The sequence below is a fragment of the Crotalus tigris genome, unplaced genomic scaffold (assembly GCF_016545835.1).
Source record: "Crotalus tigris isolate CLP2741 ecotype Arizona unplaced genomic scaffold, ASM1654583v1 scf7180000019007.31208882:3723066, whole genome shotgun sequence".
Taxonomy (NCBI): domain Eukaryota; kingdom Metazoa; phylum Chordata; class Lepidosauria; order Squamata; family Viperidae; genus Crotalus; species Crotalus tigris.
The window spans coordinates 3,416,052-3,433,976 of NW_024097321.1; the positions used below are offsets into that span (position 1 = coordinate 3,416,052).

The 17,925-nt window shown below is 41.0% G+C and overlaps 1 protein-coding gene across 1 annotated transcript; it reads right to left on the minus strand.

Moving 5' to 3' along the window:
• Nucleotides 1-213: 213 nt before the first annotated feature.
• LOC120314831 (solute carrier family 22 member 2-like) lies at nt 214-17,438 on the minus strand. The gene is made up of 11 exons (XM_039358336.1): nt 17,000-17,438; nt 15,966-16,069; nt 14,067-14,221; nt 13,179-13,347; nt 10,805-10,919; nt 6,880-6,986; nt 5,758-5,972; nt 4,319-4,427; nt 3,665-3,777; nt 2,602-2,701; nt 214-1,627 (listed from the first exon to the last, which is right to left on the minus strand). The coding sequence occupies exons 1-11, from the start codon at nt 17,414-17,416 to the stop codon at nt 1,561-1,563; spliced, it is 1,671 nt and encodes a 556-aa protein (XP_039214270.1). The 5' UTR covers nt 17,417-17,438; the 3' UTR covers nt 214-1,560.
• Between the last annotated feature and the right edge of the window lie 487 nt (nt 17,439-17,925).

The following is a 17,925-nucleotide window of genomic DNA, read 5'->3' on the forward strand; positions in this document are numbered from 1 at the left end:
AAGATGTGAATCATGACCCCAAAATAGGGGAGGGGAAATGCCTGGAGTGTTATGTTCAAAGAAAGAGAAATTCAGATCTTGGCATTCTCCATGCCGTGCTGACATTCCTCTACACTAATAAAGGCTTTTTAGGTTAAACCATGCCTGAAAGTTCTTTGAAGTGTTTCATTAGTCAGACACATGACAGGAACATTGCTATCATGTCCCCCCTCATCCTTCTCTTCATTAAACTAGACATACTCAATTCCAGCAACCGTTTCTTATATGTTTTAGCCTCAAGTCCCCTAATCATCTTTGTTGCTCTTCTCTGTACTCTTTCTAGAGTCTCATTTCTTCTTGTCTTTTTGAAACAACGGTTAAGCATATTTTCAAATGTATACTAAATTGTCGCCTCTCCCTCAAAATTGATTGTAAAGAGTCGGTTTTGCCAGTCATAGACAGAAAGATCTCCGGGTTGCAAAAGGGACCGTCCACTCACAGGGTGCACTTAGGTTAAGGATCCTGAGCCCCAGATTGCTCCTGAAATCTTGAGTACTGCCCTTCTCTGGAGGCTCCCAAAAGCTATTATCAAATGATAATGTTTAGTGGGACAGAGGATCACATGATTAACTACAAGTACTCCTTGTTTAGCAACTGCCTTGTTGAACAACAGTTTGTAGTTATGACGGTGATGAAAAAGTAACTTTATGGTTGGTCCTTGTATTTATGACCTTGTACATCAAAGGAAATTTGAAGTAAGATCATAAGCACAATTGCAGTTTTACTTAGTGGTTATTTTGCTGCACGATTGAATCATCAGCCCCAATTTTGATTGCTAAATGAAGACTACCTATAAGCAGAATAAAATGAAACTCTGGTGGATGTTTTGGGACTATGCATTACTATTTGGTTAGTGTCCTCTAGTTTATCTTTCCTAAGCCAAGGGACATCCCTGGCCCAGAATGCTGGTTCTTTCTGAAAAGTTCTAACAGAGATCTGAATATTAGGAACCTTGCTAACAGTATTGTGTATTTGAAAGAAATGTTCATGAAAATGCAGATACATTTGTGTGTGAGAAACAGAAAACATCAGCGGATAAATGAAACAGAACAAGCTTAAGGGAAAAAATAGGAACAGATTGAAATCAAGCTTTCAAACAATGTCAATTTCTCTATCATATTTTATGTTATATTTCCATTTGAGTGACTCCTTCCACGTATGGTTCCTTAAGTCTGCAGTTTTATCAACAAAGTCATATGGCCTATTAGACTCAATGGGGCTTATATATAAAGACATAATTTACATGTTGCATTTTAGGCTATTAATGAGCACCGTCTCTAGCCCAGTTTCTCCAATCCGAGAAATTCAAGCCAGATTACATAACTGGAGGGGAAAGCTTTAAAATGTTTACCAGGACCACAGAATTCCCTGGAATGTATGACAGTCTTAGTGGAGACAGAAAGCAGAAGATATTGAATGTTTAAACATTTCTGAGAAAACTGAAGAGTTGTGCTTGTATCCACCCTTTTGCTTTTCTCTCCTTACGCATCCATGGAAACTTGTGGGGAACACAGTTGTTCTTCAGTAAGTTGACACATCTGAGTTCTGCACATGAAGATAAATCATTTTTTCTTTGGGCCTCCCTGGTCTATGGAAAGGAACCAAGAGATGAATGGGAACAAATAAAATAAATCAAACTGATAATCATAGCCATTTCATCCAAATTCTTAAGTATATTATCATAAGCTCATTGGGCAATTTATTCTTGAAAAAAAAAAAGAACTGTGGCTCTGCGTAAGCTGAAAATGTTGTGGAAGAAGTCTTTTAGATCCTTTATAATTGCATGACCCCAACTTTTTTCAGGCTTTCACACTAATGATTGGAAAAGAAGGACTATTTTAAATTTATCAAGCTGTCCCAATGTCAGCCATCTCATAGAACATTAGGGAAAATGTGAATTTGCTGTGGTAAGCTGTCAAAGTGGGAAGACGTGGGCCTCAGACGGGGACTCCAATAGGACATCTACCCCAAGAAAACTTCCTGAAAGTTCCCTGTGCTCCTTCAGATCGGTGTGGGTGTCTTAGGATGCTAAAGAAAATAATGTTATGAACAGCCAATATTATCTGCTAGGCCAGTCAGGCAGCATGAGGCTTTAGGCTACTTCAAGGACCTGGATGAGAGCCCATAAGTGCGTTTTTTTTCTATGTAAGCCTGAAAGTTTTTCAGAGGTGGGAAAAGACCTTTGAAGCACGAAGCTCTTGGAAAGTTATTTTTTAAGCTTTGAGGAGAGCTGTGCTGTTCACAGATAATTTAGGAAATGGTTGGCGGATTTCCCTGATTAATTGAAGCTCTTTGCATTTTGGCCCACTTTAGGGAGAGAACGATCCAGGAAATGGTTTAAAATTGCTAGAATATTTTCTCCTAGGAAGCTGGCCAGTTTTATCACAACAACCAAACCAATGATTGAGTCTTCATAAAGTTGGTCTCCCGAGACACTGTTTTTCAGGAGGTTAGGGAAGCTGGGTAAGAGAAACATTCAGCCTGCATCACCATGCAACCTTGGTTCCTAATTCTGAACAGAAAATAGTCCTCTTTAAGAAATGTCACGACGCATGCCCATACCTGTGCAGATTTTCAGCATCATGAATAGTCTCAGGTAAAGTTTTCCCTTTGGTTTCAGGTAAGAGCAAAACCAGACCACCATCCACAAGGCCAATGACAGCTTTAGGCACAGAAAAGAAACAAAAGGAACGAGGTGACTCCTGTCACGGAGGTGGTGTACTGACCGTGCCTTTTCAGTCATTTAGTTGTGAATTAAGTAAAAATGCATTCCTGAAATGCATTATTTTTTTTTCCACCAAGACTTTAAATATACTAAAATAACAATCAGAATTCAGACCAAACGTATCTTTTAAATATCACCACAAAATTATATGAGGGAAAGAATTTCCAGACAAGTGCAAAAAAAAAAAAAAAAAACAAAAAAACCCGGAGTGTGGATAGGCAGGTATTCATAATCCAGGCTTTTTTCTCAATGAAAAATCTTAGGCAGCCTTCTCTTTAAAATAAATCCATAGGGAATGCTTAGTTTGGCCTCTGATAGGGTCTCTTAAACAATGGTATCAAGGTTTTTTTTTTTAAAGATTATCCAAAGGCTGCCCTGCTCATTTGCCAGATTGGCTGACTCACAAAGGCTCACATAAGGGCAAGGGAGAAATTGGTTTTAAAATTGGTCTTTTCACTGGTGTGGCTTGTTATTATGCCAAAATTCAGGGCTGTGAGGTGATAGGTCATTCTGATCTAACTCCTGGCCTTTTCTCATAATTCTTGTCCACGCAATTCTTCCTCCCTAGATATCTTTAATGACATGCAGTGTCTTTCCTCTGTTTGGCAATGTTTATCTTTTTACAGATGAACAGGAAAAAGTCCTGTTTGCAGCCAAGAGTCATATTATGTAAATCATTGATTAAGCTGAATTGCTTAATAGAACAAGATACAAATTCCATTGCCGTGACCCTGAGATTTAGAGATTTTTTTTAAAGAGCTTGACCAGAAGTCCCCCAAGGCTGCACTGTTCTGCCAGGATATATCTGAGACACAGGAAGAAATCTGAGACTTGCTATCTCAGAAGCACAAGTGGTGCCCTTATTCTCAATCACTCAAAAGAACAAAAGGTCATTCTTACCAAAGACGATAAGCGGAAGTTCATGCCAAATGTTTGCCAGCCTATAGACAATGAACGGAGTTATGATCCCCCCAATATCACTCATGGAAGAGCAGACAAGAACCCCCAGGTTCCTTTTAAAAAAGAAAAAAAACGCAGGAAAAAAACCTTTATCAATAGTGTGTTCAAAGGATTCCAAAACAATGTGGATATTTTTTTTTTTGTAATCGGCCATATTTCTCAGACCAGTTCTTTCATTTTGCTTGGAGAATCTATCAAGCTTTTTTGGGGGGAAGGCGGGTAGCACCATTCCCCTTAGCTTTTGAAACTAAATAATTGAGAAAACCGTTTATGAGCTTGGTATGCATCAGAGGTTGGCTTTGAATATCAAAAGCTACCGTACTTGAGCAACCATAACAGAATAATAGAGTTGGAAGGGATCTTGGAGATCTTCTAGTCCAACCCTCTGCTCAAGCAGGAAATCCTATACCATTCCAGACAAACGGCTGTTCAGTCTCTTCTTGAAAACCTCCGATGATGGAGCAGAGGCAAGTCATTCCACTGCTTAATTGTTTTGTCAGGAAATTCCTCCTTAGTTCAGCCCAACCAAACCAAAAAAGGTCCAACAAGGTCCATCCCAACCCAACCCAGGATAACGGAAGAGGATTCACTCACCTGAGGAAAGTTGGATAGAGTTCTGCATTGACTAAGCAAACCATTTCATAGCACATGGTAATACCCAGCCTGCCAAGGCAAGCTGCAGTCATTTTTAGCCAATAGAGATCTGAAAAGATATTGAATGATATCCTCAGCTTCATCTTGTCTTTTAACTTCTTGGGAGGGGTTTGGTTTTGTACTTTTTTTTTTATGAGTGGGGGATGCAGAAGTGGTAGAGGAGGTCATACCTAATTAGGAATTCTACTTTATTTGATAAGTGATAACAACTCAAATAGCATGATATGATCCGGGAATAAGGGATTAAGGGATAACATATAGGCATAAACCCTCAAACTGCATAGAAATAAATTGCCTTGTATTCTGGATTTGGTGTGTTCTAGATGACCCAAGCAGCTGCTGTTTTCTTTGTTATTTCTCTAAATACATGCTTATATAATGGATATTTATATGTTAGATACTAAAAGCGTATAGTACTTTGTGTACTCACTGGTGTCTACTTGACTGTGAGATCTGGCAGGAGACCAAATGTCTCTGTCTATGAGAGAAAAAGTTGCTGCCTCTCAGGACCCAGGAAGAGGGTCTTTTCTGCCTTAATGCCTGCCTTCTAGATATCAAGACCCATGCTGAAATTAGATTAGTCTTTCTTTCACAGAGCACTAGAAACCTGGCTTTTATCTTCAAGTCGGGGGGGGGGGCGGATCTGATAGCATGGGTAAGCTTAGTGTTTGTGAATCTTCTCAGCTCCTATTTTTATGTCATTTTTAATGCTTTTTTAAAACTCTGGTTGGTTTTTTTCACTCTTTTTATTCTGTTTTAACTGTGAGCTACCCAGAGTCATGTATATGAAATGTGGCAGCTTATAAAATTACTAAATACATTTAAAAAATCCAAAGCATGCACGGCATTTATACATAGGTCCAGGCTTCAAGAGTCAAGTTTACCCAATAGACATTGTGCAAAGCACATGCTGGGGAGGAACCATTTTGCATGTGTATGACACAAAATGATGGATTATACTTATGAAGCAATTGGGATGAAGGAAGGGTGGACAAAGAAATGTCTGCCTGACTCTTTCCTGATTGGACCACTTCATTTGCAGAATGGTCTCCAAATTCTATTTTCCCTTGCCCATGAGAGAGAGGGGAATGGTACAAGCTCTATGTATTATATTTTAATAGAAAAAAAGTTGCAAAGAATAGCATTGGATTAGGAGAGAAAACTGACATTTTGAACTTCTTCAACACATTTCAGGTAGGAGTAGACAATTTGAGCACAGCCAGGTGTCTTTGGGCTGCTTCCCTTTTCATTCCTCACTACTAGCCATGCTGGCTGGGGCTCACGGGTGTCAGAACTCAACCCAACTGGAAGGCCACTGTTGTTGACCACTGGATTAGAGAGAAAAGGGGGCATACCCAGTGTATCACTACAACACTCACCTTCAGGAACTAAGGCAGTAATGAGACAGGCAATTCCTGTCATAAAATTTGCCACAGCCCAGGGAAAACGGCGGCCTATACGGTCAACTGTGACTATGAGTATGATGGCAGCAGGGAATTCCACAAGAGCAGAATAGAAAAAGTCCAGGTAAATGTTGCCTCCACCAATTCCCAGATGCATGATGAGGCCCTGATACACTACAGCACTGGTAAACCTAGACAAAGAAGATGAAGCCATGCTTTAGGGGTTTTTTTCAAAACATTATTCAAGTCCTGTACTATATTGCCTCATGCCATTTTCTAAAGCTGAAAGACAGTTTGAAATTAAACCTGAGTATAGTTTAATGCCAAAGAGCTTGAGAATGAATGCATATAAAGTGTACCTGGCTATCTATCGACATTAATGTCTGGACACATTTCATTATAAAAGCAGGTTTGCTTCACATCTCTTTAGCCATAATGTGGTTTGTTTCATTTCAGCTTAGCCTATTGTTGGGTGAACCTAAGCACTGTGATTTGTAAAGCACATTTTGTGGCCTAAAACAGGGATATCCAATCTTGGCAACTTTAAGACTTTTGAACTTCAACTCCCAGAATTGACAGTGGCTGTTTGACTGGCTGTGGCATTCTGGGAGTTGAAGTTCACAAGTCTTAAAGTTGCCAAGGTTGGACATCCCTGGCCTAGAATGTAAAATTTGCTAGCTGAGATGAATCACTGAACTGTAGCTAACCAAACAATGGCTTACCACAATGTGTAAATCCAGTCAATTAAATAAAGAGCTCTGCTAAGTGTAGCTATTCCTCTCAAAAATTGTGGATGTGAGAGAAAATGGATTGTTTTCATGAAGAAAAATTGAGCCAAGACATTCTGCTCAAGTAAAAAAGGCTAGCCTTTTCCATTCCACAGTCAAAAGCTAAACAAGTAGCAGTTAATTAAATTAAATAAGTTGTTTAATTAAAGTTTAATTAAAAAGAAAACATTGCTATTTGATTCTGTTTGATTTCAATGCTCTCTCTTCCAGTCTCCTATTGCCATTCTTACTATTTCTGCAGCCTCCCCCTCAGCTGGTCAGCTACATGGAGATGTCTTTGGATCTTTTTTAAAAAATGAACTTTTCTTACCAAGTGTACATTAAGATTAATGTATGTTTCCTTATCTGTGGTGTTCTCACCAGGTCTATAAAGGAAGGGCTAGGCTTATCGCTTATTTCTTCCTCAGGCCGAAGTTTCTAGGACAAAAAAACCAAAACATTTTTTACTGTTGGAGGTAGTTGAAATCATGGTATCAGAGATTCTGGTGAGAGGACTTAGCTTTTCAATTTTTTAAAGTAAAAAATATATAGAGAACATAGCAGTCAGCTATAAAAAAAAAGGAATGTGCCCTCTTTTGTAACTCAAATGTTTTTCTGTTCTCCATGTTCATTTCCTGACTGACAGCAATTGGAGTAAAGTGCCAATAAATAAGATTTTTTCATCCTCTCCTCACTACAACAGCCTAATCTGTCCACAAAGCATTTCCTAAAAGCTATTGGACCCTCAGGAATGGATTTCTACTGATCTGAGTATTTATTTATTTATTTATTAAAATTTATAGACCGCCCCACTCCCGCAGGACTCCGGGCGGCTAACAAAAAAACACAATATAACTTAACAAGACAAACAATACAGTAACATTCATCCAGGGGTCAGATTTTATAAACCCCAGGCCTGCCGGAAAAGCCAGGTCTTAAGCAGCTTGCAGAAAACGAACAGGGTGGGAGCAGTCGTAATCTCCGGGGGGAGCTGGTTCCAAGACGTGGGCGCCATCACAGAGAAAGCCCTCCCCCATGGCCCCGCCAAATGGCACTGCTTGGCCGACAGGACCTGAAGGAGGCCCAGCCTGTGGGATCTAACCGGACGAAGGGAACTATGAGGTAGTAGGTGGTCTTGCAAATAGCCTGGCCCTGAGCAATATAGAGCTTTAAAGGTAATAACCAACACCTTGAATTGGACCCGGAGACCAATAGGCAACCAGTGCAGCTCGCGGAGGATAGGTGTAATGGGGTGTACCGAGGAACACCCACTATCACCCGCACGGTTGCATTCTGGACCAACTGTAGTCTCTGAATACTTTTCAAGGGTAGCCCCATGTAGACCGCATTGCAGTAGTCCAGGCATGAGGTGACAAGGGTATGAGTGACTGTAAGGAGAGCCTTCCGGTCCAGGTAGGGTCGCAACTGGTGCAACAAACGAACTTGTGCAAAGGTCCTCCCAGCCACAGCCGTCAAATGATGTTCCAATTTCAGCTGTGGATCAAGGAGGACACCCAAATTGCGAACCCACTCCGAAGGGGGTATATTTTCCCCTGCTAGAGTCAACACTGGACAGTTAACATGATCCTTAGGAGGCAACATCCAAAGCCACTCGGTCTTGTCAGGATTGAGCCTGAGTCTGTTAACCCCCATCCAGACCCTCACGGCTTCAAGGCAACGGCCCATCACATCAGCCGCTTCACTGAGAGAGCTCGGGGAAGAGATATATAGCTGGGTATCATCAGCATACTGATGAAACCTCACCCCATGCTGTCTGATGATCTCACCCAGCGGCTTCATGTAAATGTTAAATAGGAGGGGGGAGAGGACCGACCCCTGCGGCACCCCGCATTCAAGGGGCCTCGGGGTTGACCTCTGCCCCCCACCAGTACCAATTGCGACCGGCCAGAGAGGTAGGAGGAGAACCACCATAAAACAGTGCCTCCCACTCCCGCCCCTCCAAGTCATTGCAAAAGGATACCATGACCGCTGAGAGGTCAAGTAGCACCAAGACAGAGGAAAAACCCCTGTCTCAGGCCCGCCAGAGATCACCCATCAGCGCGACCAAAGCAGTTTCTGTGCAGAAGCCGGGTTTGAAGCCAGATTGAAAAGGGTCCAGGTAAGCCGCTTCATCCAGAGACTGTCGGACCTGGAGCACCACTACTCTCTCTACAACCTTCCCCAAAAAGGGGAGATTGGAGACTGGATGGAAGTTATTTAAATCAGCCGGATCCAGGGTAGGCTTCTTGAGAAGGGGCCTCACAATCACTTCCTTCAAGGGTTGCGGGAAAGACCCCTCCCTCAACAAAGCGTTGATCAACACCTGGAGCCAGCCCTGTGTCACCTCCTTGGCGGCCGAGACCAACCAGGAAGGACACAGGTCCAATAAACAAGTGGAGGTGCTCATCGCTCCCACCGCTCTGTCAACATCCTCAGCGGTCACCGACTCAAATTCATCCCATAAAACTGGGCTAAGACCTGCCCTGGTCATCTCAGAAGGCCCTGCCCAATCGGAGTCTAGGTCTGTCTGAATCCGAGCGATTTTGTCTGATGGAAACTGCACAAATTCTTCCGCCCTACCCTGCAAGGGCTCCCCGGCTTCCCGAACGTTACGTAGGGAACGGGTCACCCTAAACAGGGCGACAGGGCGAGATTCTGCAGATGCAATAAGTGCGGAAAAATGCGAACATTTTGCCGCTCGTATCACCACTAAATAAGTCCTAATATAGGCTCTTAAAAGTGTCCAGTCAGGTTCAGAGTTACTAGCCCTCCAGCGTCGCTCTAGATGTCTCTTCTGACGCTTCATCTCCCGTAGCTCCTCGGTAAACCAAGATGCCCTCCGGAATCCACAGTCACGGAGAGGTCGCAAAGGCGCGATCTGGTCTAATGCCCCTGATGCCGCCTTATTTCAAGGACTCAGCCAGTTTGTGGAGGAGGGAATCAGGAAAACCCCCAAGCGCTATTCGGAACCCCTCTGGGTCCATTAAATGCCTGGGGCGGAACCACCTAATCGGTTCCGCCTCCCTGCGGTGGGGGAGTAGGACCGAGAAATCTAACCTCAACAGGAAGTGATCCGACCATGACAAGGGAGAAGTAACTATACCCCTTAAATCAAAATCACGTCTCCACTGCCCCGAGAGGAATACCAAGTCGAGCATGTGTCCTCCCCTATAGGTCAGACCCTGAATTATCTGGGTCAGGTCCATGGTTGTCATGGAAGCCATGAACTCCTGAGCCGCACCGGAGGATTCATCGAGTGACGGCAGATTGAAATCCCCCAGCACCATAAGCCTGGGGAATTCCACTGCCAACCCCGCTACCCCCTCCAGCAGCTCGGGCAGGGCTGTTGTCACATAGCTGGGAGGCAGGTATGTCAGCAACAAGCCCAACTGAACCCTTGAATCCAACCTCAAGAGAAGGGACTCACACCCAACAACCTCTGGGGCAGGGATCCTGCGAGGTCTCAAAGATTCTCAGACAAGAATCGCCACTCCCCCGTCCCTTCCCTGGAATCGCGGTTGGTGCATTATCTGAAACCCGTCTGGGCACATCTCTGAGAGAGGAACACTCCCTCTTGGCCCAGCCAAGTCTCAGTAATACATGCCAGATCGGCCTCCTCATCCAGTATCAAGTCCCGGATGAGGGGAGCTTTATTAATAACCGACCTGGCATTAAGAAGCAGCAACCTGAGGCCAGGGTCCTGAACATCCTCACCACAACAGCCTAATCTGTCCACAAAGCATTTCCTAAAAGCTGTTGGACCCTCAGGAATGGATTTCTACTGAGCTGAGTAGGAGTGGAATCTCTGGAAATCAGACTTCTTATACACCTAGGGCGGAAAATAATTTTCCACCAGCCTCCTTCTACAGTCACTTTCTTGTGCAAAAGTCTTACCTAACCAGGGTTGGGGTGTTTTTTTTTGCTCTTTCTATGCTGTTCATAATGATGTCCACATGGAAGCAATTCTGTTGGAATAACTTTTGCTTTGGGGTTACTAATATGTTGATCTTATTTACTTGCTATTATATTTATACTGTATTCTCCATTCAAGAAACTCTAAATAATATACAGCAATATCTACTCACAGGCTACAGTAAGGTGAATTGAGGCAATACATCTGCAAAGAATACTTACAAATTACAAATTCTGCCCAGAATCCTGGCTTATCAAATGGGATGCTAAATCCATATTTTGGAATGTTATTTGCACAGCATACCACTCCTGGGATAGCTTTGCAAGGAAATAGGTCTGATTACCTCCATGGATGGTGGCAGCGTCTTTTGATTCCCCTTAGCTATACGCTTAATAATTTTCAGAGCTTTGTCATTTTCCTGCTGGGCTATCAACCATCTTGGGGATTCTGGAAGACACCTGTAAAACAGTGTAGCTGTGTAACATTGATGGCAACATAAAATCAGGATGACATAGGACTTGTCTTGAATTGATTGAAACAAGATTTCTTTGTGTAAGTATGTAGTATCTGTCCAAATTCCCTTTTGCACAAGTTCCCTTTTGTAATATCTTGTCCGAGTTCCCTTTCTGCAACATGATGAAACTTGTGATGATAGAGAATATACAGGTAGTCCTTGACTTATAACCATCTGTTTAATCTCTGTTCAAAGTGATGAAAAAAGTGACTTACAACTATCAGAGGGTCCCCATGGTCATGTGATCAGAATTTGAGCCTTTGGCAATCGACATGCATTTACAATGGTTGCAGTGTCTTAAATTGGGGCCTAACTAGAGACTTTATTTTTCCAGGAAAAAAAATGCACTTGTTGCCAGTTTTGCTTTGACTGTATCACCCAAATTTAACATTCCAAGATTTGTGTCCTACCCAGCTGGCTTCCAACAACCAAAGTCAATAGAGGAAGTTGGATTCATTTATCAACCAGGTGCATCACTTAACAGCCATAGTGATTTGCTTACAAACCATAACAAAAGATGATGGTAAAATTTGGCTACGACTCATGCAACAATCATCTCACTTAACAATGGAAGTTCTGGACCCAGTTATGGTCATAAATCAAGGACTACCTGTATGTTATTCAGGGTTAGAGTGTCAGGAGTTGTCTGGGTTTGACCCACCAAGGTCATATCTGTCATAGAATGTAGTCTGGTGGAAGTGCATTTCAGAGGAGTAAGCAGCAAGTCAGTTCAATTAGTTTGTGTGAGAGAAAGGAGGTGAAGACAACCCCTCCCTAATGGTTCCCAAAGTATATGCTTCATATAGGGAGCGGTTTGCTTTAATTTGGTAAAATTCTGTCTATAAGTGTGAAACAATAAAAATATCTACTTAGAAGAATCACTACATGTCCTTCTTTGTTCTTGGAGCCTGACATATCTCAATGCTGATTTTGGATAAATGAGGTTAGTCAGTTAGCTGGGGAATATATAGTGGTCTGCCCTATCAGGGTTGTATGTGATTGGGTGAGTGCCACTGTTTTCCATGTGATCGACATATTATTTAGTTCTTGTAACGTTGATGCAGTATCATCTGCTGCTCATCTGGATGTTGTTTAAAGTTTGAAGACACTATAACAGGTGGCACCACATCAGTATAACAAAAATAGCTCAATAATCACATAGAAAACAATAAAATGCAACAGCATAGACCAGTGATGGCGAACCTTCTAGAGATCGAGTGCCCAAACTGCAACACAAAACCCACTTATGCATCGTTGGGTGCCGGGTGACCATTGGGTGGGTGTGGTCCATTGGGTAGGCTTGGCTGCAGTGGTAACGGCAGACTGGGTGGGACTAAAAAGTTCAATCAACCAATTCCAACTTTGCAGGATCTTTATTTTCCCACAAGAAGTTGAAATTGACTGATTGATTGAACCTTTTTTTTTCACATGGCGGCAGAGGCCTAAAGCGAAAAGGTTTTATAAAACCCAGCTGAAGGCCTAGGACTGGGGCAATGGCGCACGTGCCCACAGAGAGGGCTTTGAGTGCCACTTCTGGCACCCGTGCCATAAGTTCACCACCACTGGCATAGACTATCCACTCCCATATAAGCAGTTTCCACAATAGGCAGCAAACCTCACTTCTCCAAGATCATAGCACTGAAGATGTTACCTAGGAAGGACATGAAACTTCCACAAATGAAAAGCCAGCTTAAACTCAACTCTTACAACAGTTCTTTTCTAAGATCTTCGCATGGATTAATATTGCCAATCTTCAATGACCTTTCATAATTAAAGTATACTAACTTGTAAATAATTGACAAAATATATTTTGGAGTGCACAGAAGCGTGAGCACAGCACCTATCTGCCGCTCTAAAGCACCAGGGCTTTTCACAGGAGCACGCAGCTGTCCTCTGTAGCTATCAAATGGCTGCAAGGAAAACCACAGCTCTTTTAAAGATAATTGCTACATTCGTTACCCTTCCAGTTCTGAATCCAAAGTATTATACACATCCCTAAATTAACATCTTGGAATGTTAAATTTGGGTGATACAGTCAAAGCAAAACTGGCAACAAGTGCATTTTTTTCCTGGAAAAATAAAGTCTCTAGTTAGGCCCCAATTTAAGAAAATCCCCCCCCCCTCAAAGGTTCTTCTTGGTAACAATATGTTATGTGCATTCTTGTTTTTCTTCTGTTTTAGTTAGAAGGGCAGCCTTACTTACCAATAATAGAGCAAAAAGAAGAAATTTGGCAATGTGACAGCAAGCTGAAGCCATCTCCAGTGAGGAATTCCATAAGCAACAGCAGCAAGTATGAGGAGTCCAACACTGAAGGCCACTTGATAAACAATGCCAACTGTTCTTCTGTAGTTCACACCAACAAACTCTGCAACTTTGAAAGGGCAGAGGAAATTAAACATAGCACTGTATCATCATGGTAATCATCATCATTGGAAGGAAGCTCGGTTTTAGTCTTCTACATGCAGTGCTCAAATAGGAAAGTTTCCATTTTTTTAGAAGTCAGAATTCAACTTCTGTAAAATGGGGAAGCACATCTTTCTATGACATCATCAAAAGTATTCAATATGTTCCTGGGATTTTATGAACTTTCCCAAGATGAAAATGTGCACACTATCCCATCAAAGTTGTCCATAAGACAATCGAAACATTCACAATTGTGGGATCTGAGCACCACCCCTTTTTAAGGCATGTCATGACATACTTTATGGAAGGGGAGGGCTCAAATCTCATGGTTGTGGCCAACACCTTGAGTGTTTTGACTTCTTCCTGCAAATATTCCTACATATCACTTATTATTTATTATTTATCACTTATTATTTATTAATACTTTATTAATTGTACAAAGCATCTTCTATGAACGGAATAAGCAGCTTTCCATATTAGCAAAAGCTACTACTGGTACATTCTGAAATAATGAAAAAATCTATATGGCAACTTTTAATTCAGTAAACGAAAGGTGTACCCCATCTTGTTAGATGGAAATAGTAATTATTTTATTTTAGTTAATTAACGTATAAGGGTAGGGTGAGAAGCATGGTTAATGTACAATAGTCTATTATGCAGTATTAACTGAATATTTAACACTCTTACTCAAGATATATCCTGTTAACCAGCCTCCTTTGCTGACCGATCCTTGTATCAAGCGAAAAACCACTACCCATGTGTAACTAGGGACAACAGCCACAAGAACACCAGAGATAGAATTTATTAGGATGGTAATTAGTAAGCACCGTTTTCGGCCAAACCTAGAGAGAAAAGACATTGCAGTCATTATTATGTACTTGAAAAGTGGAAGGGAGATGAACAGTATTAATGTTATGGAAGACACAGAATTATTTTCCAATGAAACTCTAAATAATTAAAAAAAACTCATTAATTTAGAACAGTCCTGTTGTTCGGGAGTGCTGTGATATAGAAACATGTTGAAAAGATTGAGAGGTCAAAGGCCATCTATGTTCAGACTGGAGGCAATGCAATGCAATATATTATTGCTGGTGGTATCCCCATGTCTCTTCTTCAGGTCTTCTTAAAACGTCTGTTCATAGATCTTGCAAAACCCCGCACAAGCTATCCAGCTCCAAAATCTTTAAAAAGTTGCTTAATTCAGAGCATTGGATTGGATTACTTCATTTACTGTAATTTTTATTGTTTACCATAAACATTTACATTTATTACTGTATGATTGTTATGGTGTTGTTGCTAACCTCCAGCTGTCCTTGGAGATTATGACAGCATGCAAATAATATTTTCTTTTCTTTTGCCTTCAAGTCGGTATTGACTCCTAGTAACAAGATGGACAAATAAATCTCTGCAGTTTTCTTGGCAAGATTTTCAGAAGCGATTAGCCATTGTTTCCTTCCTAGGGCTGAAAGAGAGGGCTGGCTTTGGGCCTAAGGATGAGAACAAACACCACAAGGGGGGACATGATAGCAGTGTTCCAATATCTCAGGGGCTGCCACAAAGAAGAGGGAGTCAAGCTATTCTTCAAAGCACTTGAAGGCAGGATAAGAAGCAACGGATGGAAACTAATCAAGGAGAGAAGCAACCTAGAACTAAGGAGAAACGTCCTGACAGTTAGAACAATTAACCAGTGGAACAACCTGTGCCTCCAGAAGCAGTGAACGCTCCAACACTGGAGGTTTTTAAGAAGAGAATGGACAGTCATTTGTCCAAAATGATATAGGGTTTCCTGCCTGAGCAGGGGGTTGGACTAGATGACCTCCAAGGTCCCTCCCAATATTATTATTATTATTATTATTATTATTATTATTATTATTATGGATCATCGCACAGTCAACCAGATGTTCAGACTGGATTTGGCATTTTGTCTACCTATCGAGTCCTTACCCAGGACCTGGGATAGGCAGATGTGGATGTTTGATGGTATTACAGGTATCGTCGCAGGATGGAAGCAGTTCCTAATAAGGCCGCCTTTTGCAATTGACTAATAGCGAATTTGTCAATGCCAATGGTGTTCAAGTGGTGCTCCAGTTGTTTTGGGATTGCACCCAAGGAGCTGCTATTATTATTATTATTATTATTATTATTATTATTATTATTATTATTATTATTATTATTATTATTATCCCAGTTTCTAGCTTGATGCCTTATCTACTACACCAAACTGGCTAAGTAAAATTTATTAGCCAAACTAGCTAATAAAGTCTAATTGGTCATAAATCAGGGAAGGATGCCACAGGAAACAATAGGTCAGACCACTTTATTTCCTGTTGGCTGAATGGATTTTCTTTGAACAAAGTAATATTTAGATTGCATAGAATCTCTTTGGATCTAATGAAAGGGCAGATAAGGGCCAACTGCGAGAGCAAATATTCTCACTTGCTGAATACATAATACAACATTCTGTTCCAAGTGTTAGTTTTCCAACAAAAGGCAACTTTGTTCTAAAGAATATCTCTGCAGCTTCCTCTTTTCTTCTGAATAGAGAAACAGTAAACACTACAATTCAACATGGAAAATCTCACTTACTTGTCTGCCAGGTAGCCAATGCTTACACAACCAAGAAAAAAGCCCACATTCACGCATGACTGAAATAGATCCAGTTTCCAAGCATCTTTGCACACCAGGTTAAACTGACAAGATAAAGGGTGCTGGTTAGAGAAAGCACATCAAAATGTACGCCATTGTTTCAAATATTTTATAAAAAGTAACTTTATTTTTAAATTTAAGACAGAATAGCAAAAATATCTTTCCTTTTTTCTTGCTGGGTTTCGGGAAAAGGCCAGGATATTGTGTTTATTCATGATTCAATTAAAAATCTGCCCCACCTTTTTTTGCTGTATATAATGTTCAGAGCATTTAACAATAACATACAGACATTAAAATTAAGACATTAAATCTTATAGTTTAAAACTACATCAGCATATCCAAGTTGTCCTGTTACGATCAATGAGTCTCCTTTAAACATGACAAAGGTTGAATCGTCATGTAATTCCAAATTCTTTCAAGGCAATTATTATTGTCTCATTCCTCCTTCATTAATATTTGTCCTCTCTGAATACATTTAAACAATATCACCTCTGTTTCCCATTTAACATCTGAGGGCTTTTAAAAAATACCTCTTTTTTAAAACATCTACAGGATACACTAAAAATCAACTCCTTAGGCCAATCACAATATGTTTTATTAATTACAGATAGTCTTTGATTTACAACTGTAATTTATCCTGAATTTATGGTTGTACATTAAGGGGGTCTTAATGTGCCTGATTTTACCACCTTTTCTGAGGTGATTGTTAACCTCAAACTCAGATGACTAGTGCATATTTTGCTTGATGTCTAAAAGATAATGTAAAAATAATCAGTAGATCTACCTTGGGACAGAGCTTGTCAGCTCTTTCATTCCAGAAGCCATCTGTCTAACTTCGAGAGGCAATAACATCTGGAGAAGAGAAGAGCCTTTGGTGTCCATCTCAGCTGGCCAAAATGGCTTAGCAGAGGTTTAGCTCTTTACAGTAGCTTTATCACCTAGCAAATAATTTATGATTATTGCAGGGATCTTACCTCAGTCACAATGGATGATCCATGGAAATCAAAAATCCAACCATCTTGGCATGCAACAACAGGAATGTGGCTGACATTGCTATCAGCAGTGAAAAAATTAATTGGATTTGTGCAATTGAGCTCAGATACATTCCAGTCCACATTGTATCTCTGGCACTGACTAATGAAAACATCCCCATGGGTTTCTTTCTTTGGAAGGGTATGATTCAGCTCCTCTTCAAGGCTCCAGCCACATCTGGCTGTTAATTCAGGAAGCCCAGCAGTCTGGCAACGATGCTCAGGAGTAAAACCTAAGAATACGATACCAACATAGATGGGTGTGAAGGCAGCAGACAGCAAACACAGGACAAAAAATGCTCTTTTCTGGTACAAGTCAAACTCTCCAATCTGCTCTAGAATATCATCTAAGGTTGGCATTCTTGCACCAGGAACAGGTCACCCAAAGTGACAGCCTCACATGCATCTCTCACATTTTGTTGGCGCAAAATTGCTTAAATTAACAAGGTGGATCAGACCAAAAGTCACAGGGAAACCATTAATTTACTTTGTAAATTGACAAACCATGCATGCAAACTTCATTTTTAATCTGCTAATTCACATTACACTTGCAGGCTCACGTCCTACACGTTGGGTGATTTTTTTATTGTTAAAATTACCACTCCAGTATTAACTGTCTGATATAGTCTTCCCTTCAACCAGCAGCATATATAATACAAAGATCTGCAGGAATGAAACATACACCTCTGGGAGGAGTCATTTAAGATGTACAAGATTTTGTGGATCTTCACAACCCAAGTCCAAACATTTTATTTTGTATTTTGGTTTGCTTAAATGGACCTTGATTCTTCCATGGTGTCTGCTCATGGTCCCAGCCCATCCAGGATTAATAGGATCTACAATGATGCTACACTGAAGGAGAACCAATA